Raw genomic sequence first — 22,147 nt, forward strand, 5'->3', positions numbered from 1 at the left:
TATTTTATGCTGAAGGGAGAGACTCCCCTGTGATGACATCACAGGGGCTGGGCTCCAACGTTCAGATTTGTATTAAAAAACTGTTTTTTGGGATAACTCATCGCACATTGATCCCAGAAGCCCAAAAGTGCTATCATATTTTCTATTATGATTTTATCTTCATGTAGAGACCACACATCGCATAGCTGCAGTCTGCTATTCTGGGGTTTTTGCGCTATAGCTCTCCAGAGGGGCCAACGACTATGAAAAACTGAGCATCTTGTTTCTTAGCTGTCCTTGCCACCAAAAATATGGGTCCCGTTATTGTCAGAATTACGGAACATCAGTTATTCCATATTTCATATCGGAGTCGATGTGGCTGGAGATCTCTTTTTTAAGCTCGGGAAAGCAAACCTTCTCAGCTACAGACAAATTATTGCAATCCGGCCACTAATTAAGGCCCCGTCACACTAAGCGACGCTACAGCGATCCCGACAACGATACGACCTGTCACGGATCGTTGCTGCGTCGCTGGGTGGTCGCTGGTGAGATGTCAAACAGTCAGATCTTCCTAACAACACAGCAACGATGCGGCGACCCGTAATGATCAGTATAACGATGCACGTGACGCGCCCCCTGGGCCATGTTCAAGGGATACCCGGAGCCGGATCTGGATAGGGGTAGTAGTCCTTGTGGCGGTGACCCGGTCCGTGCCCAGGGTGGTCAAACTAAGTGTGTGGCAGTCCTGGTAGATGTTGTTTCAGTGTCGACTACGCCACCCGTTGATTTGCGGTCACAAGGCCGCCGCTGCAGAACAGTCCGCTGAGGCCGGTAGTATGTGTGCAGCAATGGTGGTATAACCCCCAACGGGAGGGGTATGGCCTCAGGGCAGCTGGTGCGGATGATGGAGGTAGTGATAGTGCAGAAAGGAGAGTCAGAGACGCAAGATGCAGTTTCAGGGTTTTTACTCAAAGATGTTGTTTTAGTCACTTCGGCCGGGAGTGACCACCCGAGCCGTACTGCGTTCACCAGGTGCGGGACTCGGCTAACCCCCAGGCAGTTCCGGAGCGTGGTCCTGAGCTTCCCTCTCACTCTCTTTCTCCTGGCCGTCCCCACCAGGGATCCACCTTTGTCCGGTTCCCTTGGGCCTTCTATTGTAAAACCTTCTCTGGCTTTCCTGACCCTACTCTTGGTGTACCTTCCTGGTGGATGTGGTGAGGGTCGTGGCAAAACTTGACCACGACCTCCGGTTCCTGGTTAAGGGTTACTTTTGCCTCCGCCAGCTTGGGATCCGGTGCCCTCTTCTGCCAACCCTTCACCCTTTTTAGCTCACTCGTGGGATCTCAGGGTTCCCTCTTGGTCTTATGCCTCTGGGCCTTTCTTCCCCTTACTCTCTGCTTCAGGCCTGGCCCTGGAGCTGGGCCCAGCCGGAGCCACAGCTCCCTGTCAGCCCTCCTGGCTGAGCTCTCCTTCAGCTTCTCCTCAGGCTGAACTCGACCCTATTTCTAGTTGGTGCCCACCTTATATACTCCCTCTATGTGTGAGCCCAGGTGACCAGCACCCAATGGGCTCCTAGCTTTACCCAGAGTACTCCCCCTATCTGCCCCTACACTACTGGGATGTTCCACCCCCCCTCCCACTCCAGCCAGGGACAGACGCTGTCGTACCTGCACATTTACTTGGTGGGAGTACCGTAGTTCTGTCCCCCGGAAATGGGATGTATGTAGTGCATGCAGCCTACTAAGCTCAGTCCCACACTCCATCCTTACCCGGGAGTGGAATACCACACCTCTGGTTTGAGGTGCAATACCCCTGTAGCAGCCGAGTCCTCAGGGTGCTACACACGCCTATGTGTTTCTGTGTCTGAGTCGTCAACAAGGGCGTTGGTAAGGTGTCAAACACACTGATGCATGCTACCCAGCTGGGCATCAACGATCAAAGAAATGTCCAGACCATTCCGACACGACCAGCGATCTCACAGCAGGGGCCTGGTCGCTGCTAAGTGTCAAACGTAGCGAGATCGCTACTGAGGTCGCTGTTGTGTCACAAAACTTGTGACTCAGCAGTGATCTCGCTAGCGATCTCGCTTAGTGTGAAGGGGGCTTTACCCCCTGCGTCTTTCAGGGACAAGATGCTTGTATTCTAAGTAGCTTGGTGGCACCTCTTGGCTGCCATTTGTTTGTCTAAGCTCTTACTCATGGCTGTGTTAATTGGGTCTTTGTGCTGGGATTTTTATGGAGACAGCTTGGTACTGACAAAAGAGAGAAATGGTCAATATCCATGTCAGGGAAATATGGAAGAACATTTTCCTGACATCAATATCTCCCTGACAGGGTACAATACTATAAGAGATAACCATTATAGAGAAAGGGCAAAAAAGTGTGCTGCATCACATCAGGAGACTATAACCTCACTTTTTCCAAGAAACAGCAGTGGGATGACTAGGGTTCAGGCGTGTTGTGGAGTCAGAATTGCCAAGCCCTTGGAAAGCTCTCAGCAGAAGGCTGCCGGAGAAGACATCTACATTAGAAGTGGAAGGAAAGCCAAGTTTCACCAGAAAGACTCTCAGTCAACCATCATCATCATCTTCTGGTCTGGACAAGTGGACACAAAAGCTCAGAACTTGCCTCCAGGTCAAACGGAAAAAGGAGACAAAGATAATTATGCCAAAGACTGTGGTGTGGAGCCAGATTACTATGACGGAAACAGGAAATGAGGGAGCACCAACTGCATATACATTTATATAGCACCATGGAATCAATGGTGCTATATAAATAAATAATAATACACATACAGCTTCCTCAGCTCTCCTATTACGAAGTGCGCTCTCTCAGTTAATTTGCACCCTCATCGATTAGTCCTGAGCACTCTAGTAATGCCCCCTTTATAGCACGGTATAAGCTGTTATGTTCACAATATGCTCTGTTAATAGTGATATTCCACTCTGTGGCCTCATCACCCACCTCTCATTTTATTATTTTCACAGATTGGCTGATAATAATCTACCAGACACTTCCTGTGTCCAGTTGGCATCTGTATTAAGGAATAACCAGTCCTTGAAGATACTTGGCCTGTCTAGTAACAGTCTCTCTGGTCCTTACTTTGGTGTCTTGCTGGAGGCTCTGTCCAGTGCAGTTTGCAGGATAGAGACCTTATAGTGAGTATAGGAGATTGCTCAAAATCATTTCACCCGACGAACAAGCGCTTTTCTCAATTCATAAAGTGATTGTCTGCCTGTTTACACAGGCCATTAATTGGGAAAGCACTCTTACTAGCGCTCTTTCCTGATTATCAGCCTGTCTAAATGGGCCCCCTAGTTGGTTGGCACCCTGTGCGAAAATCTCTTTATTCTACTTACCCAACATTTTATTTCAGGGTTTATTGTATTTTTTTTCTCTTCGGTTTTGCAAATTTTTTTAAAAAGTTGTAACTAAACTTAATGAAAAAAGACAAACTGGGTCCAGATCCAGGTAAACCCCCCACACTCTGGGGCGCCTACTGTGCCAAAGATTTGATGATTTTCGAATGGTGGGCGTGTGGCTCAGCTGCTGGTCCCACTTCATACAGCACTGGTGTCACCTGTGTTATACAGCCGGCATCTGAGTTATAAACTGCTGTGATCAGTAGGCCCCTGATTGCCATCACAACTGACACCCCATTTTCACAACTGATAGCAGCATCTAAAGGGTTAAGCTGCTGCAACTGGAGCTAGTGGTTATGATCAGGTGCCAGCAGTACAGTACAGACGGCATCCATGTTGTACGGAGCCCCAGACACAATGGGCCACAGATTTGTACAGCTGTCCAGGGAGCTTGCGCCAGCTGTGCTGCATTGCTTAGGTATCCATGGTTACGACCACTAGGAACTATCTAACTAACTGTCACAATGTGAGTGGTCGTAACAATAGATACCTAAGGTCTTGCAATGCCCTGCACATGGGGTAAGTGACATAGTGAACCAGAAGAACTATACTACATTTCTAATTGGAGGTATTTGCTAATATTATTATTATTACATCTACTACATATTGGGATAGGATCTTGGAGATGGAATACCCCTTTAAGTGCTCAGTCCAATCCGGTCACTCTGAGGTAATGAGAATATCCTTACAATCTGAAGTCACTAATAACAGGGGTCTTTTTTTTTGTTATAGCCTGTTTGACAATAAATTGTCTGAAGAGGAGAAAGAAGCCTTGAAAAAGCTGGAAACACACAAACCAAATATGAGGATACGCTGTGACGAGCAAACTGCAGAAAATTTGATGGTCACCACAATTTCGGAGACCAAGTATTAAAGAGGACCTACCGAATATGAGAAAAACAGAAAATAGTCAGCAGATTACATTTTAAGACGTTTCTCAATTACTTGTCATTAGTAAATCCGATGGTTCCCTCAGTCTGACCGCAACGCAGGATTTACTTTCACTTTACCTCAGAGAGCTCAAAGTCAGGTGACTCTCTTCTCTGGGAGATACCAACTGTGAGGAGAGGGGGTGCTGATTCTATGCAGCTGCTGAATGGTAAAGATGATGTCTGTTTCGACATCTTGTCGAACCGCTGGTCCATAGAATACGATGGGGGAATTAATTAGCCCATTCCCGACATAGAACGTACAGTTACGTCATATGTCGGGTCCTTGACTTTCCCAGCAGATGATGGCTGAATTATTCAGCCATCATCTGCGTCTACCAGCCGTGGGTGCGTACATACCTCCCAACTTTTGCAGAACAGAAAGAGGGACGAATGTTGCGGCGCTCAGTGTGCCACGGCAAGCTTTGACCACACTCCTGGCCACACCCCAATCCATGCCCATTTACCATTTCTTTCTCCCCTGGCAGAAGGAGTTATCAGCGGGGCGGTGGCAGTGAGGGACATTCAGCAGACGCCCGAGATTGTAGGGTGTAGACCCAAATCCGGGACTGTCCGCTGTATCCGGGGCTGTCCGCTGTATCCGGGGGCTGTCCGGTTGTATCCGGGGCTGTCCGCTGTATCCGGGGCTGTCCGCTGTATCTAGGGCTGTCCGGTTGTATCTGGGGCTGTCCGCTGTATCCGGGGCTGTCCGCTGTATCTAGGGCTGTCCGCTGGTATCCGGGGCTGTCCACTGTATCCTGGGCTGTCCGGTTGTATCCGGAGCTGTCCGCTGTATCCTGGGCTGTCCGGTTGTATCCGGAGCTGTCCGCTGTATCTGGGGCTGTCCGCTGTATCCGGGGCTGTCTGGTTGTATCCGGGGCTGTCCGCTGTATCCTGGGCTGTCCGGTTGTATCCGGGGCTGTCTGGTTGTATCCGGGGCTGTCCGCTGTATCCGGGGCTGTCCGCTGTATCCGAGGCTGTCCGCTGTATCTAGGGCTGTCCGGTTGTATCCGGGGCTGTCCGCTGTATCCTGGGCTGTCCGGTTGTATCCGGAGCTGTCCGCTGTATCCGGGGCTGTCCGCTGTATCCGGGGATGTCCGGTTGTATCCGGGGCTGTCTGCTGTATCCGGGGCTGTCCGCTGTATCCAAGGTTGTCCGCTGTATCCGGGGCTGTCTGCTGTATCCGGGGCTGTCCGCTGTATCCAAGGTTGTCCGCTGTATCCGGGGCTGTCCACTGTATCCGGGGCTGTCTGCTGTATCCGGGGCTGTCTGCTGTATCCGGGGCTGTCTGCTGTATCCGGGGCTGTCCGGTTGTAACCGGGGCTGTCTGCTGTATCCGGGACTGTCCGCTGTATCCAGGGCTGTCCGGTTGTATCTGGGGCTGTCCGGTTGTATCCGGAGCTGTCCGGTTGTATCCGGGGCTGTCCGCTGTATCCGGGGCTGTCCGTTGTATCCGGGGCTGTCCGCTGTATCCAAGGTTGTCCACTGTATCCGAGGCTGTCCGCTGTATCCGGGGCTGTCCGCTGTATCTGGGGCTGTCCGCTGTATCCGGGGCTGTCTGCTGTATCCGGGGCTGTCAGCTGTATCTTGGACTGTCTGCTGTATCTGGGACTGTCCGCTATATCCGGGACAGTTGAGACTAGAGATAAATTGACCAATTCACGGGTCTGTGGTCCAGGTCAGTGCTACCTGAGGCCGTGAATCTCTAACCTTCCGGTGTCCCCGGCGGCTTTTGGTCACCAGGGGCAGCGTGACGCCATCTGTGCGTCCTATTCTTCTCTAGTTGTGGATTATTTTTTGTTCCCTCATTCTCAGTCGGAGCCGCCAGAACTTTCTCATATTTATGTAGCGTCACTATACAACATCCGGCTTCTGGTGTCTGTAAGGCCGTATTCACACAGTGCAGAAATACTGTTATTTTTGTTTTCTGCAGGATCTGCACCAAACTACACAATAACAATCTTCTCTAATTATTGCTGCATTTTTTTACGCCGTTTCCCCTTTATTTGATGCGTTTCTGGTGCGTTTTTTAAGTGCTTTTTATAGCACAGAAAAGTTTTGATTCTTAATAAAGCATCTGTAGTTTTTTACATGCGTTTTTTTTAACATCAAAAAGCACCAAAACTGCAGCAGCGTCTTTAGACCACAGGGGGCGCAGTTGTCCACATCCACTTTGCTTGGACAGTTAAACACAGCAGAATTTCTGTGCAGAAAAAACAACAGCATTTACGCTACGTGTGAACGCGGTCTAAATGTCCAAGCAAAGTGGATGTAATTCCATTAAATCTCGGCCCTCTGTGCATCTAAAGACTCTGCTGAACTCTGAGGTTTTGGTGCATTTTTTCTCTCTAGGCTTCTTCTGAAAAAAACGCTGTTGCATTTTTAAGCTCAGAATTAAAGCTTTTCTGTACTATTAAAAAAGCATTAAAAACGTGAATTCACATCTGCACCAAAATCGCATTAAATATGGGGAAAATGCATAAAACAAAAACACAGCAAACACGCAATAATCAGAGCAGATTGTTACTGCGTTGTGTAGTGAGGACATCTGCAGACAACGTGCAGAAAAAAAGCAGTAGAAAAAAGGCAGCATTTACACTACATGTGAACACAGCCTCAGCATTATGTTTTTATAAAAAAAAATTTGGGGGTTTAATAGAGAAAAAATATCAATCACGCCATTTTTTTCACCATTTACCAACTCCTGTAAATAATCTGATCTCTGTGTTGTGCGGGTCATTACAATTACAGGGACACCAAATATGTGCATGTTGTGTTCTGACTTGTGATGTTTATTATTTAAAAAAACAACGCATTAAATATGACAACATTTTAAGTGTTTTTCATTATTTTTTAGTAATTTTATAGGAAGAAAAAAAATTATTCTCCAACTAGAATACAATACATAGAAATACACTGCTGTGTACAATGTATCTCTATGTAATCTGTCTGCAGTCTGAGCTGCTATATCAGATCAAACATAAAAAGTTCTCCTCATGGCATCACCTGAGCTTGTGGCTCAGTATGTTCAGCTTCTGCCTGGGATGTTGAGGGTTGTGTGTTTGTTAACTGGGGGAGACTCTCACATAAAAAAAAAATTATAATTTTGTAATTTTTTATAATAAAAATATTAGTTTTATAGGAACAAAAATCTGACTTTTTTTCATCTCAGAATACAGGTACAAAGAAATTCACTGCTGTATCCAATGTATTTGTATTCTCTGCTTCTGGAGTCACTGCCTGATACAGAGGTCAAGATTACCAAAATATCATATATACAGTATATATACAGTATGTCATTATGAGCTTTGGCTCATTGATAGAGCTGCCGCCTGTGAACTAGTTTGAGTTCCAGGAAACCTGATGGTGAGTGAAGTGAATACGTTAAATTTAATTTATGCACTGAGCTGACAGAAGCGGACCCGCCCCAGAGGAGGAGCCACAGGTGCAATGAAGTTGAAGCCGGGAGCTGAGACGTAATGTGAGGAGACGCGGGGTGGAGCCCTCAAAGCTGGACAGTCCCGCTAAATGCGAGAGAGTCACGCTGAATCCGGGACGGTGGGAAGCTATGGGTGTGGCTGTTAACATGTTAAATGCCACTGTTAATCTCTGACAGCAGGTTTTAACATGCACTGGTAGGGGCGCATCATTCCCCGTGCCCATCGGCACAGCCGTGACATGATCGTGGGGCGCCAATGGGATGCTACGATAGCCGGAGGTCTACTGAAGACCACCATGTTTGTCATGATGGTTCTCCTGTTAAAGCCAACATTTAGCTGGCATTCATAGGAGATTCTAATTTTCACTATACACAGCAGTGCGCTATGTGTAGCACAAGCGATCAGACGATCACAGCATCAAATACTAACAAATAGAGTAAAAAGTGAGAAAAAAATGTTTTTATAAATATGGAAAAAATAAGAAAAACACAAAAGTTCCAATCACCCCCCCTTTTGCCCCATTAAAAATAAAACAATAAATAAATAATAAAACAAAATACACATTTGGTATCGCTGTGTTTGTAGAAGTCCGATCTATCAAAATATAAAGTTAATTAATCTGATCGGTAAACTGCGTAACGAGAAAAAAAAAACAAAATGCCAATATGGTATCAATAATATGTCAGCTCAGGGCGCAAAAAATAAGCCGTCACACAGCAGCAGATCCCGAAAAATGATAACGTTATGGGTCTTGGAAAGTGGTGACCCAAGAAAAAAAAATTTTTCACCAATTAAATAAAAAAATATATATACATGTTTGGTATCTGCATAGTCGTACTGCGTACGTAATATTGCCAGGTCAGTTTCACCATATAGTAAACATGGTAAATAAAAAAATTACTATTGTGGAAAAAAAACTATTGTGGAATTGCGATTTTTTTGCAATTTCAACACACTTGGAATTTGTCCTCGCTTTACAATGCATCACATGATAAAAAGAATGATTATAATACAAAGGTACAACCTGTCCCACAAAAAAACAAGCCCTCATACGGTTATGTGGACGGAAAACAAAAAAGTTATGGCTCTTGGAAGAAGGGGAGGGAAAAACAAAAATGGAAAAAAGCAAAAAACGAAACATAGCCATGTCATGAAGGGGTTAGATTATTTTTTCTTATAAATTCACCACAAGTAAATCAGAGAAATGCAAATCAGGAAAAAAATTGCCTCATCTTCTTAGACTCAATATAATAAGTTGTGGATGCAAGAAAGTGCCAATGATTCCGCGCTCCTCTGGGTCAGAAGAAGGGATGCATTACCCAGTGCTTGGTTAAGAGTCCATTTATTTAGAAGCTAAAATCAGACGCGTTTCGTGGACGTCCTGTCCACTTCATCAGTGCATAGCATCCTATTGTAGACTCAATATAGTTATTTTTCAGCCATGTAATTCGATGTGCCTGGGTGTAATGGTGCCCACTAAGGATGTGCCAATTGATTTTACACTAAACATATTCATTTTGAATTTCCAAAAATTGTCTGATTCCAGCAAATTCAAAATTTGGAGAATTTGATAAACATGAATTAACCAAAAAGGCGGCCAGTTGGCTGCCATTTTACTTGATTTATATGGCCCGGCAATCATACTTGCCTCACCCCTCACCTATCCTTGCCGCCTCTGCTCACTACTCATACTCCTTTTGCTCTCTAAGTCTCTGTTCACATCACATTTTATCCACTCATTCAAGGCGCTGTTATGGTAAATATTTATAGTTTGCTTTATTATTTAGACAGTAATATTTCCGGGGTTCTGAATCAACGCAAAATAATTTTATATGAATTCTCTTGTAAAGTTATACATCTTGAGAAGCCATGTGAATTGGAAAGGATGGAGTCAGTTTCCTCTTCGGACAATGTGATGTTTAATTCCTTCTCTCAGGAGAATATGAAAGTGGGTTTTTGAGAGAACTGGGATAATGTCCGTCAGGAACATATTAATGTCAGGGATATATTAACAGAATATTAGCCCCTTCTCCCATGCCCTCTCCTGTAGTGTTTGTCCAGAGATGACAATTATACAGTGTCTTACTGCAAATTATCACCCACAGCCAAAAGACCAATTAACACACGCCTGAGAAATAGCTTATGCAAACAATGCCAGCCAAGGAGTGTTATAACTTCGTTAGGAAGCAAGCATCTTGTCTCTGAAAGACGCATGAGGTAATTAAAACGCAGGCTTGCACTAATTTGCATGTAACCGTGAGGCTGCTTCCCGAGCCTCAAAGGGAAATTTGCAGACATGCTGACTCCGATATGAACTATGAAATATTGGGAGTTCCATACGTTCGTCAATAACGGGACCCATATGTTCAGTGACCAAATCAGCCCAGGAATGTATAGGTAGTTTTCCAGGGCTGTAAGCAAAATCAGGGAGCTGTAGTGCAAAAACACCAGAATAGCAGACTGCAGCTATGTGATGTGTGGTCTCTAAATAAAGATAAAATCATAAGGGAAAAAATGGTGTAGTTTGTAAGCTTCTGCGATCAACGAGCGATGAGTTATCGCTGAAGTTAGCATTTTTAATAAAAAATGTACAGGCTGGAGACCGGCCCACATGATGTCACCACAAGGGGCGTGTGGCCAGATCTCCCCTTACGTATAAGAGAACTCAGGGACAGTACAGAAGCACTCATTGCCAGGGGGGAATAAGAATTATAAGCAACGGGTCCTGTTCAATTACTGCATAATCCAACTGGGGAGCCCCTCCTCCACCTATACTGAGTCGTCGCAGCAAACTTTATAGTGTAAGTTTCACCTTTTTATCCTGTTTTATTTTATGTAACTGCTTGTATTTTAATGTCTCCTTTGTAACATCCTTGTATAGATTTTTCCTAAACGCTGCCTCCCTTTTGGATTAAATATAAAATTTAATAGTTCTGTTTCTTTTGTCCTGTAATCGTTCCCTTCCCCGAAGCCATATACGCTATCAAAACGCAGGCGACTGGCCAGGCCTGTATCATATTTCAAACTCGGCCGGTGGTGGCAGCGAATATTAATAATAATTGGGCTATCGTGAAGCTGACAGTGACCGTACGGAGGATGTTAAACACGGATTCCAGGCTTTGGAATCCCCAAGGTGTGACGCCATACGCTCACTGGTCGCTTGTCGATATCCACGTAGCGAGTAGCCTGGATCGCGTCCTCGCGACTCCGGACGAAATATGGATAGCGTGACGGCAAAGGCGAGGTACCGATAGGCCAAGAGTCTAGCATAGGGATCTCGTTTGAAAGGAATTGTTTAACAGAATAGTTTGGTAACTCTGACCAGAGGTGATAAGGGTCTGTATACTTGGGGTCTAGGAAGTATGGGATAGTAGATATTGGGGCATTAGACATAGGGATAATGTTGCCATGGAGTTCTTGAACTAGGTTACGTTTAATAGACAGGGAAGTGGATGTAATGGTGTCTCTCGACATCTCAGAGACAGGAATCACATCTGCCCATATGAAGTTATGGGGGTTGTTACCTAGTAGAAGGTAGTCAATGTCTGTAGTATCTCTTCTTTTGGAGGCATTGGCCATCTTTAGCCATCTGAGCATGTGGATAGATTTATAATATGTTAGGATTTCCGGAAGTCCAATACCACCTCTATGGTTTGGTTGGGATAATAATTTGTGTGAGAGCCTAGATCTTTTATGTTTCCATATGTATTGAGCTAGTACCTGTTTTATGGAAGAAAAGAAAGACAAAGGGAGACATATGGGGAGCATATTTATGTGGTAGATGATTTTAGGCAGAATGTATGCTTTTACTACATTTTTCCTACCAATCCAAGATAACAGTGGGTTGTCGTAAGTTTTAAGGAGGGATCTCATTTTCTCAACCAATGGTGTAAAATTTTTCTCATAAGAGATCTGGGTTATTAGTGATCTGGATCCCTAGATATTTGATACAACTGTGTGGCCACTTAAAGGGGGTAGAATTTTGTAGAAATTCAACATCAGGTGTGGGAGTGGAAATGTTTAATGCTTCCGATTTCTCATAGTTAATTTTAAAATTAGAGAGCTCTCCAAATTGTTCAAAAATAGACATGAGTTTGGGGAATGCTTTAATTGGATTGGATAGCATGAGGAGCAGATCATCTGCAAAAACTGCCGTCAATAGTTCGGTATTTTTAATTTTAACTCCCTGAATATCTGGATCCTGTCTGATTACTTGGACAAGTGTTTCCATGAGGAGTATTAAGAGGGGAGGTGAGAGGGGGCAACCTTGCCTGGTCCCATTTTGAATATTGAAACTTTATGAAAGAGTACCATTTACGTGTATTTTAGCAGAAGGGGAGGAGTATTAAGAGAAGCTGGCATTTACAAAAAATTGAGGGAAAGCAAATTTTTCTAAAGTATATGCTAAAAACCTCCAGCTCACTCTGTCGAACGCCTTTTCGGCATCTGTAGAGAGCAAGATCAGAGGGGTGCCCCCTCTCCTAGCATAGGCAATGGCGTGAATGATTTTACTAGAATTATCTTTACCCTCCCTTCCCTTAACAAAACCCACCTGGTCGCGGTGTATTAGATATGGGAGCACACATTCCAGTCTCCTAGCAAGGAGTTTAGCCCATAATTTAATGTCAGCATTCAATAGAGAAATTGGACGGTAGCTACCGCAATGTGTAGGGTCTTTGCCCTCCTTGTGAATAACCGAAATATGCGGCTCCAAAGTTTGAGTAGTCGGGGTGTCTCCTGAATGCATTAAATAACTCTACTAAGTGTGGGAGAAAAGATTTGATACGTTTTTTTTATAATAAATTATGGGAAGCGCCATCTGGGCCAGGTGATATTCCGTTAGGAATGGATTTCAAAGTATCCAAAATTTCTTGTTGTGTAACATTCTTTGTTAGTAATTGTATGTCTTCTGGTTTAAGAGTGGGAAGGTTCAGCAAGTTTAAAAAATCTTTAATTTTTGTAGATGCCAAATATGGGTCAAGCATAGAGGGCGGGGATTCTATATTATAAAGCTCCTGATAGTAAGATTTAAAAGAGTGTGAAATGTCTGCCGTATCTTCACTTAACGTTCCATCTTTGGAACGGATTTTCTTAACCCTAGAACGCATACCTGGGGCCTCGCAGACCCGCCCTGTTAATTGTTTTCTATTTTCTACAAGATTACTTTAGTTAGAATTTTGAAACTCTAGGTATTCTTCAGGTATATAGTTGTTTGTCATTTTTGTTTGAGTTATTCCATGTTATTTGCACACGGGCCTAAAAGGCCCCAGGTATGTGAAAATGTAGATTTTTATGGTCATGCGTTCTAGGGTTAATATAAGAACGCTCAAGATTTTTCTTGAGCAAAGAGGACATAAGCTTACTCCCTCTGTTGCCATGTAGATAGATTCTTTGCTTGCACCTTTGGAATATTTTGGCAGATTTTATGCTTAAAGCATCCTTGAGTTTATTTCTTAAGACCAAAAGGTCATTTTGAGCTTTATTAGCTAAAGACTTTTTATGAAGTTTTTCTAAAGTATTGATTTGATGGAGCCAAGAAAAAATTTCTTTATCTCTCGATTTTTTTAGATGGGCGTTTAATAATAATAGTTCACCTCTAATAACAGTCTTATGAGCTTCCCAAATCACCGGAATAGAGGGACCAGAGTTCAAATTTTCTTGGAAGTATGAATCCAGAAACTTGGAAATCTTAGAGATATATTCTTCATTGCTCATTAGAGTCTCATTTAATCTCCAAGTAGTGATGAGCGAGCACTAAAAGGCTCGGGTGCTCGAAGCTCAGATCGAGCACATTGGAATACTCGGGTGCTCGACCCCGAGCAACGAGCCCAATGTAAGTCTATGGGAAACTCGAGCATTTTTCTGGCGGTCCCCACCCGGCGGTCTGCAGAAGGTCAAAAATTGCCCAAATCGATGGGAACAGTGCTCAATTAAACGTCAGGCATGCAGAATATATAGGCAGACAGGCAGGCAGGGTATATAGGTGGGTGCATGAAAAACATAGCAGGGCACTTGGAACACACTAGTGCCCTGCGATTTTCATGCACCCCTCTCTTTAAAAAAGCCGGCCGGCATTTCAGCAGCGGCATACACCGGTACCCGACAATTTAGAACAGAAAGAATAGAGCATCACACATAGATTAGATAGATAGAAACATGTCAGTCACATATATAATAAGTACAGTGACAGTGTTGGTTACTGTACTTGTACATTTAGTGTTAAAATAAAGGATTTATTTAAAAAAAATTGGCGTGGGGTTCCCCGTAATTTTAGTCTCTAGTGGAGGTTAAGCAGACGGCTGGGGCAGATGTTTGAAGCCTGGGAAGGGGGTAATACCCACGGAGCTTCCCAGGCTACTAATATCAGCCCCCAGCTGAATACCTAGCCTTTACTAGCTATTAAAATGGGGGACCCCCAAAAAAATGACGTGGGGCCCCCCCTATTTTAATAGCTAGCAAAGGCTAGGCAGACAGCTGGGGGCTGATATTAATAGCCCAGGAAGGGTGCCATGAATATTGGCCCCCTCCCAGGCTAGAAACACCAGCCGTCAGCCACCCCAGAAATGGCGCATCCACAGGATGCGCCAATTCTGGCACTTAGCCTCGCTCTTCCACGCTGCCCTGGTGCGGTGGCAGTGGGGTAATAGGGTTGGGGTTGATGTCAGCTTATAACGCCAGCTGACATCAAGCCCAGGTTACTAATGGAGAGGAGTCTATAAGACGCCCCCATTACTAACCCCATAGTCAAAGTTAAAAAAAAACACAAACACCCAGAATAAAGTCCTTTAATTGAAATAAAGACACAATTCTTTAATGTTCTAAATTAAACTCTACTTACCGTATCGCCCATTCCAGCTGAATCCAATGTCTTCTGCAATAAAAGTAAAATAATAAACCAACCTCATCCTTACCTTTCCATGGTTCCCAGGACGGCTTCAGCTGTGGTACATTGACATGACAGGCTGGAGCGCAGCAGAACGCTGCCATCCAGCTTGCCATGCGGCAGACACTGAGAAGCTCCTCAGTGAAGCTCCTCAGTGTCTGGCTGTGACGGCATCCAGATGAGCCGAGTTCATGTCCAATGAACTCAGCTCACCTCATGCACGTCACTGACAGCGTGGGAGAATTCTCCTGCGCATCCGGTGCCGGCAAATGACGTCACCGCATGAGCAGGAGAATTCTCCCACGCTGAGACGGCATTGAGATGGCAGGCTGGATGGTAGCAGAACGCTGCCATCCAGCATGCCATCCTTCAGCGACACTGAGGAGCGCAGGCATGTGATGCTCTATTCTTTTTGTTCTAAATTGTCGGGTACCGGTGTATGCCGCTGCTGAATTGCCGGCTTTTCATGTTTCACTGTGAGCACTGTTCCCATCGATTTGGGCAATCACTGTAATGCCACAACCACCATGGCTGTGACATTACAGTGAGTTGCAGACAATCCCTGCATGATTGGTGCTCTAAATAGCGCCAAACATGCAGGACGGGGACCCGAGCTCCCGACCGAGCATCGCGCAAGTACTTTGCGAGCTCCGAGCATCTCGAGTACTGAGATGCTCGGGCGAGTACCGAGCAGTGGCAAGCATGCTCGCTCATCACTATCTCCAAGTCATCTATCTTTTTGGTAGTGAGGATATGGATAATTCCAAGAAGATTGGGGCGTGGTCCGATAGTGTTATAGAACCTATTGAGGCAGATTTTTTAAGAGATAAAGAAGAGTTTTGAATAAACAAATAGTCTATTCTGTGATAGGTGGAGTGTGGATGGGAAAAGAAGATGTAATCCTTTGAAGAGGGATTTAGAAGTCTCCAAGTATCTATAAGGTGTAATGTATTCAGAGACATATGTATTTTCCTCAAAGTCTTTTGAGAAAGAGCAGATGATCCTGAGGAAACATCAAATTGGGGATTTAATGAAGTATTTAGGTCACCACCTACTATTAAGAGGCCTTCTTTAAAGGAGTTTAGAGTAACCAGAGTATTAACCAACCAGCCAGCTTGACCTTGATTTGGGGCATAAATGTTACATAGTGTAACAGTGGTGTTTGCGATACTTCCTTTAATGAATATATATCTACCTTCCGCATCTGAAAGTTGGTCCTTGAAAGAGAAGGATAAATTTTTGTGAAAAGCAATACTGGTTCATCTGGAAGCTGAAGAGCTGCAGCTGTGGAACCAAGTTGGGAACTTAGATCTGGACATATCAGCAGTGCGTTCTGCTTTAAAATGTGTTTCTTGTATGAAAGCTATGGAAGTGTTATTTTTATTTAACAGGTGGAGGATCTGACTGTGTTTGTGCGGGGAGTTAAACCCTTTAACATTAAATGATGCAATTACTATAGTGTCATTTTGGGGTCATACTTGTCATCATAATTTCTAACAAAGAAATGAGAATATAAGGAGGTCCAATCAGCAAGGCACGAGAATAAACATATATAACATTTTAGAACTATAATATAATTAATATACAACTTATCTGCTGCAGGAGGAGGGGGGGAATCATCCCAGGAATAGCAGACAAGATAAATCAGGTGGTGATACCTTAAAAAGATAAAAGGTAATACACATACCAATAACTGGTGTGACAGTAATGTACAAAGCTAATCGTAATTATAACGTTTTTTGTCAAGTGAAAACAAAACTAGTAAAGAGAAAACAATCAGGGGGAGTCCCAAGAAAAGCTTTCTCAGCCAACTAAGACAAGTAAAGAAGCTGTAAGGCGGCGGTGTTCACACCGTGCAGTAACTGAGGCAGTGACTCAAGCAAGTCCAACATAAGCAGCTTTTATTCAGCAACTCACGGGTAACCAGAAAGTCCTCCGGTTCACAGCCGGGTTAACAGAAGTCCATATACAATGGTTGCTGTGGGCAACGGCCGCACCGGGCCGCTCAGAGCCTGACGGGTGCAGAGCTTTCCCAGGCGTGGGTTCAGCCACGCACAGGCCCGCCAAGCTTTCCTGCTCTGCTCCTAGCAGATCCCAACACTGAAGAACACTAATCCTTAGTGCAGGGTTTTAAAGGACCTGTGGCAAGAGCCACTGGAAAACCCGGCTTGGAGGGAGGAGGCCGCCCCACTGCCTCCTGTGACCTCCTCCAAGAACTGAAGGCCCTGCCGGGTTTTACTTAATCTGCCCTAGCCAGATAGCCTGACCAGGTCAATGCTCACCTTCATTCCTGCATTGCAGCCGCAGGTGAGTTTGTGACTGTGTGGCACCCCAGGGGTCTGGTTACCACAGTAATAGCAATATTACGTCTGAGAGCAGGTGGGAGGTCTCCTGGTCAGGAACCCTAAGCATGCAACACTTCCTGCCCAGTCCTGGGAGGGGAAGAACTTCCCCTATATAAACTGGGGCTGAGGCGGGGTTAGAGGAGAAGAGGAGTCCCAGACAGAGACACAGTCTGGTCTGGAGTGGAGCAGATACAGGGAGAGCAAGATCAGGAGCTCTGTGGGAGCAGTGATAAAAGGGGTCAGAGACTGAAAGCTGTAGAGCTCGTCCTGACTGAAGAGATCTCACCGGACACGGAGTCCAAGGCTGTGGGGACTGATCCATACCCAGCAGCAGAAACCGTCCGGCAGGGGATTTCAGGTCCTCTGGCCAAGAAACCCGAAGGCACGGTCACACGCAAGGGACCAGCACCGCCGTTGTGGAGCGGAGGCTACCAGAAGGCCCCGAGTCACCGGCCATACGGGTGAGCACCACACGGTACACTCAGGGACGTGGGCTACTTTTACCCGCTTCTAGCAAGGTAGCCAGGGAGAGTACAATAAGTTGGGGAGGCCTACAACTCCGCCTGGCCGGGGGAGATCCTATCTGCTCACGGACTGACCAGACCCCGAACGCTAGCCAGTACTCCCGGGAGAGTCTACCTTTGCCACCAGTAAAGACCCTGAACTACACCGCACCGTCTCTGAGTGGTTCCTGGTGCCTGCGTGCAATTCTGCTATCCCCATCATCCACGTCCGCTGCCCTGAGGCCATACCCCTCCCGTTGGGGGTTATACTATCCACGCTGCACAACCGTACCACCGGCCTCAGCGGTCTGCCCTGCAGCGGCGGCTTCATAACCGCATTCAACGGGTGGCGTAGTCGAACACTATAACATCTTCTACTAAATTCCGCCACTTAGTTTGACACCCTGGACACGGACCGGGTCACCGCCACGAGGACTACTAACCCCAACAGATCCGGCTCCGGGTATCCCCTGCACAACACAGGCCCAGGGGGCGCGTCAACTTTGGCGTAGTCGGCAGGATTCCGTGCCCGCAACCACCGGGTACTGCGTGCCTGAAAAAGACTGTTAAACTTACCTGTGGTGAAGATTCCCGCCATCCGACGCCATCTTCTGCCTTCTTCCCGCCATCCGTGGAGTTTTCCCGCCATCCGACGCCATCTTCTGCCTTCTTCCCGCCATCCGTGGAGTTTTCCCGCCATTGGACGCCATCTTGAGGACGCCGCACGGGAAGAAGAGGGGCGTGGACTCCGAAAGCGCGCGAGAACTGAAGCTCCGCCTCACGTCCGGACGTTGCGTAAGGTCCTGGAAGGAGCCCAGCAGACGCCGACGTCACAGGAGCGCGACGGAAGGTCCTCAACCCTGACGATCCACTGCGGAGCCGCGGCCTACGGAAGAGGATCATCGCAAGGTAGGCCACGGTCCACTAGGGGGGAGGAGGATGTCGGATACGGAGGAGAGCTTCACTGCCACAGCCACCGCCAGCGCCACCGCTGCTGCGGTCATGCCTTTCACCATGCCCTATATCCCGGGGGCAGCCTGGCTACCCCAGTACTCAGGGGAGTCACATACCCTAAATGACTTCAGAGAAAGGCTGGATAGCCTCTTCCAGGTGTACCCCCTCACAGAGGAGCAAAAAGTGAGCATCCTGGTGGCTCAATTAACAGGGGCAGCCCAAAGGGAGGTAAAGTCCTGGCCACTTGGGAGGAGGAGGACTGTCGCAGAGATACTAGCCCGGCTGAAGGACACCTTTGATACCCGTACCTCAGCCGAGATCAAGCTTAGATTCTACGGGTGCAAGCAGCGAGCACATGAGAATATAAGGGACTATGCACTAAACCTACAAGAGGCCCTGAGAGCCATTAAGCAGGCCGACCCTGAGGGCGTGGGAAACGAAGACAAGCTGTTGACTGAACAATTTATAGAGGGTCTACATTGCAATGCCCACCGAACCCAGTTGCGGGCAATGGCCTTACAGGACCCTCATCTGGACTTTGCACAGTTCAAGGACAGAGCCATCCGGGTGCTCCGAGAACCGGCACCAGGTGGCGCTGTGACCCACAGACGCCCTACTACCACTTACCACCAGGAGACGGCGCCCTTGTCGGCAGGGCCTGTGGGAGCTGATGCGCAGGCTTTAAACAATGACCCGGCTACAGACCTGCACCATCAGGTCCAAGAGCTAACTAAAAGCGTTGCTGCGCTAACCCGAACTGTGCAGTCTTTACAGGTTTCTACTCCAGGGAAGATCCAGCTGGCATCCGGACCGGAGGACATCCCGTGGCGCCGACCAAGGAGGACCCCACCGGCCAGAGGAAAACCCAGCGACCGATACAACGAGGACGGACAACCCATCTGCCGCCGCTGCAATCAACCCGGACATATGGCAAGGTACTGTCCTTTAAACTGGCACAACCTGGGGTAGAGGGCCAACCCCTAGGAATAAGATCACCAGGCCCATCGAACTGGCGTGACAAATACGTGGGAGGACGTCCAGTCTTGCCTGTGGTACTGGATGGCATTCCTATGAGTGCCCTACTGGACACCGGGTCACAGGTCACCACCATCCCGTACGTGCTCTTCAAGCAGTACTGGAATGACTCGGATATCACCCGCTACCCTGACGACGACTTGAGTATCATCGCCAGCAATGGTCAGCCCGTGCCACAGATCGGATTTAAAGAGATGACCATTAAAATCGGTAAAGTCGAACTGGCAGCACAGGGACTGATCATTGTGGACATTGACAAGCGCGAGAGTCACCCAAAGATAACTCTAGGAACTAATGTGATTGAAAATTGTCTTGCAGAGGTGATTCTCATTTTACAGCAGATTGCCAAGAACGCCAGCTCCGGCCAGCAGCGAGTGCTCCAAAAAGAGATCCGGGCACTGATGCGACGGCAACAGGTGGAACTCTCCGGTGGTGAGATTGGTAGCGTGAGAATGTGTGACCCTTTCCCTATTGCCATGCCCCCGAAAAGTGAAATGATGATTTGGTGCCGGGCAGCTATTGGTCTGAGAGGTAGAGATTACCAGGCAATGGTAGAACCAGTCTACTCAGACAGTAGGCCCACCATTTTGACGGCACGGGGGGTGGTGGATGTACGCCATGGGAGGGTGCCCGTTCGCATAATAAATATCGGGAAGAGGGAAGTGTACCTGCCCCGGTATGCTACGCTAGCCAAATTGTATACCATCAACCAAAATTCTGTACAGTCCGTGGAACCCTTGCCTCCGTCTCATCCAGAGGAAGGTAACGGCTCTAAGCAACAAATGGAGGACTGGTGTCGGCAACTGCATTTGGGTACTGACTCCACACCCGCTCACCACAAGCAGGGAGTCTACCGGGTGATCCAGGAATACGAGAGAGTGTTCAGTAAACACCCGCTAGACTTCGGGCGGGTAAAGGGAGTGGAACATCACATCCCCACGGGAGACCATCCTACCATAAAGGAGAGGTATCGTCCCGTACCCCCTGCACACTACCAACACGCCAAGGGGATGCTTAGAGACATGAAGGAGGCTGGGGTAATCAGGGATAGCTGTAGCCCCTGGGCAGCTCCACTAGTCTTGGTTAAAAAGAAAGACAACACCATGAGAATGTGTGTAGATTACCGGAAAATCAACCGTATCACACACAAAGATGCGTACCCCATACCAAGGATAGAGGAGTCTTTGGCTGCTTTAAAATCTGCTAACTTCTTCTCCACTTTGGATCTCACTAGCGGGTACTGGCAGGTTCCTGTAGCAGAGGCGGATCGGGAGAAGACCGCATTCACCACCCCGATGGGACTTAGCGAGTTTACCTGCATGCCGTTCGGACTCTGCAACGCACCAGGAACCTTCCAACGATTGATGGAATGCTGTCTGGGACACCGGAACTTTGAGACGGTCCTGCTGTACCTGGACGATGTTATAGTTTATTCCAAAACCTACGAGGACCACCTGAAACACCTGGCGGAAGTGTTTGAAGCCCTGGCAAACTACGGTCTGAAGGTGAAACCGTTGAAGTGTCACCTGCTAAAACCAAAAGTGCAGTACCTGGGACACGTGGTGAGTGCTGACGAAGTGGCTCCCGACCCTGATAAGATCACCGCGATTAAGGAATGGCCAAGACCCTCCAGCGTAAGGGAAGTACGGCAGTTCCTCGGGTTGGTAGGCTACTACCGAAGATTCATTCCCGGTTTCACCAAAAAGGCAGCTCCTATGCAGGACCTCCTGATAGGCCAGTCCAGGAAGGCCAAGAACCAGAAGCCGCCCTTCAGATGGGAGAAGCTGGAAGAAGAGTCCTTCCGCCAGCTGAAGATGGCCATCACGGGGGATGAAATCCTGGCGTACCCTGATTACAGTCAGCCCTTTATCCTCTACACCGACGCAAGTAACATCGGGCTAGGAGCCGTACTGTCCCAGATCCAGCAGGGGAGAGAACGGGTAATTGCTTACGCCAGCCGAAAACTGCGACCCACCGAAAGAAACTCTGAGAATTACAGCTCATTCAAGCTAGAGTTCCTGGCAGTGGTGTGGGCAGTCACCGAACGCTTTAAGCACTACCTCGCCTCTTCCCGGTTCACCGTGTACACGGATAACAACCCGTTGACACACCTGGACACTGCAAGACTCGGTGCCCTGGAGCAGAGATGGATGGCCCGCCTGTCCAACTATGAGTTCACGATCAAATACCGGGCAGGACGCTCCAATACCAACGCGGATGCCTTGTCCAGAATGCCAAACCTACCGGACGTAGGGGAAGATCCGGAGGAACTGGAAGAAGTTGAACTCCCCGCGTTCCACCGTCATGGGACTACCCAGTATTCCCACCGTGTAAGGGGTAAGCAATCCGCTACGTTCAACCCCTTACCTCATTACAACTGGGCGGAAACGCAAGACAGTGACCCCGCCGTCCGACTGGTGAAGGAGATGCTGACTCAGCCAGATGCTCGCCTTGACCCAGACGCTACGGAGGAAACCAAGCAACTGTGGGCTGAGAAGAGTCGACTGTTCCTTTACAAGGGGAAGTTGTGCCGTAGAATGGTTAACTCCCGGACGCATGAACTGATCTGGCAAGTAGTGGTGCCAAGAAGAGACGCGGCTATGGTACTGGAGGCATACCACGACGGAGCTGGGCACTTCGGATGGAAGAAGCTGGAGT

General features: G+C 47.3%; 1 protein-coding gene across 3 annotated transcripts in view; it reads left to right on the forward strand.

The window, feature by feature from the left end:
• LOC141154009 (NACHT, LRR and PYD domains-containing protein 12-like) overlaps window positions 1-7,480 on the forward strand; it is a 30,097-nt gene extending 22,617 nt beyond the window's left edge. The window contains exons 8-10 of one of the 3 annotated variants that reach the window (XR_012247380.1): window positions 2,966-3,136; window positions 4,133-5,639; window positions 5,910-7,480. Coding sequence is in view for 1 of the 3 variants with exons in the window: in XM_073639388.1 (XP_073495489.1) it covers window positions 2,966-3,136; window positions 4,133-4,274 (313 nt within the window). In the remaining 2 variants the exon portion in view is untranslated. Of the gene's footprint in view, window positions 1-2,965; window positions 3,137-4,132 lie in introns of all 3 variants that reach the window. The other 2 variants (XR_012247379.1, XM_073639388.1) reach the window with 2 other exon arrangements.
• Window positions 7,481-22,147: the final 14,667 nt, after the last annotated feature.

This window comes from Phyllobates terribilis, unplaced genomic scaffold (genome assembly GCF_046119375.1).
Source record: "Phyllobates terribilis strain yellow unplaced genomic scaffold, ASM4611937v1 Scaffold_7__3_contigs__length_470593459, whole genome shotgun sequence".
NCBI lineage: Eukaryota > Metazoa > Chordata > Amphibia > Anura > Dendrobatidae > Phyllobates > Phyllobates terribilis.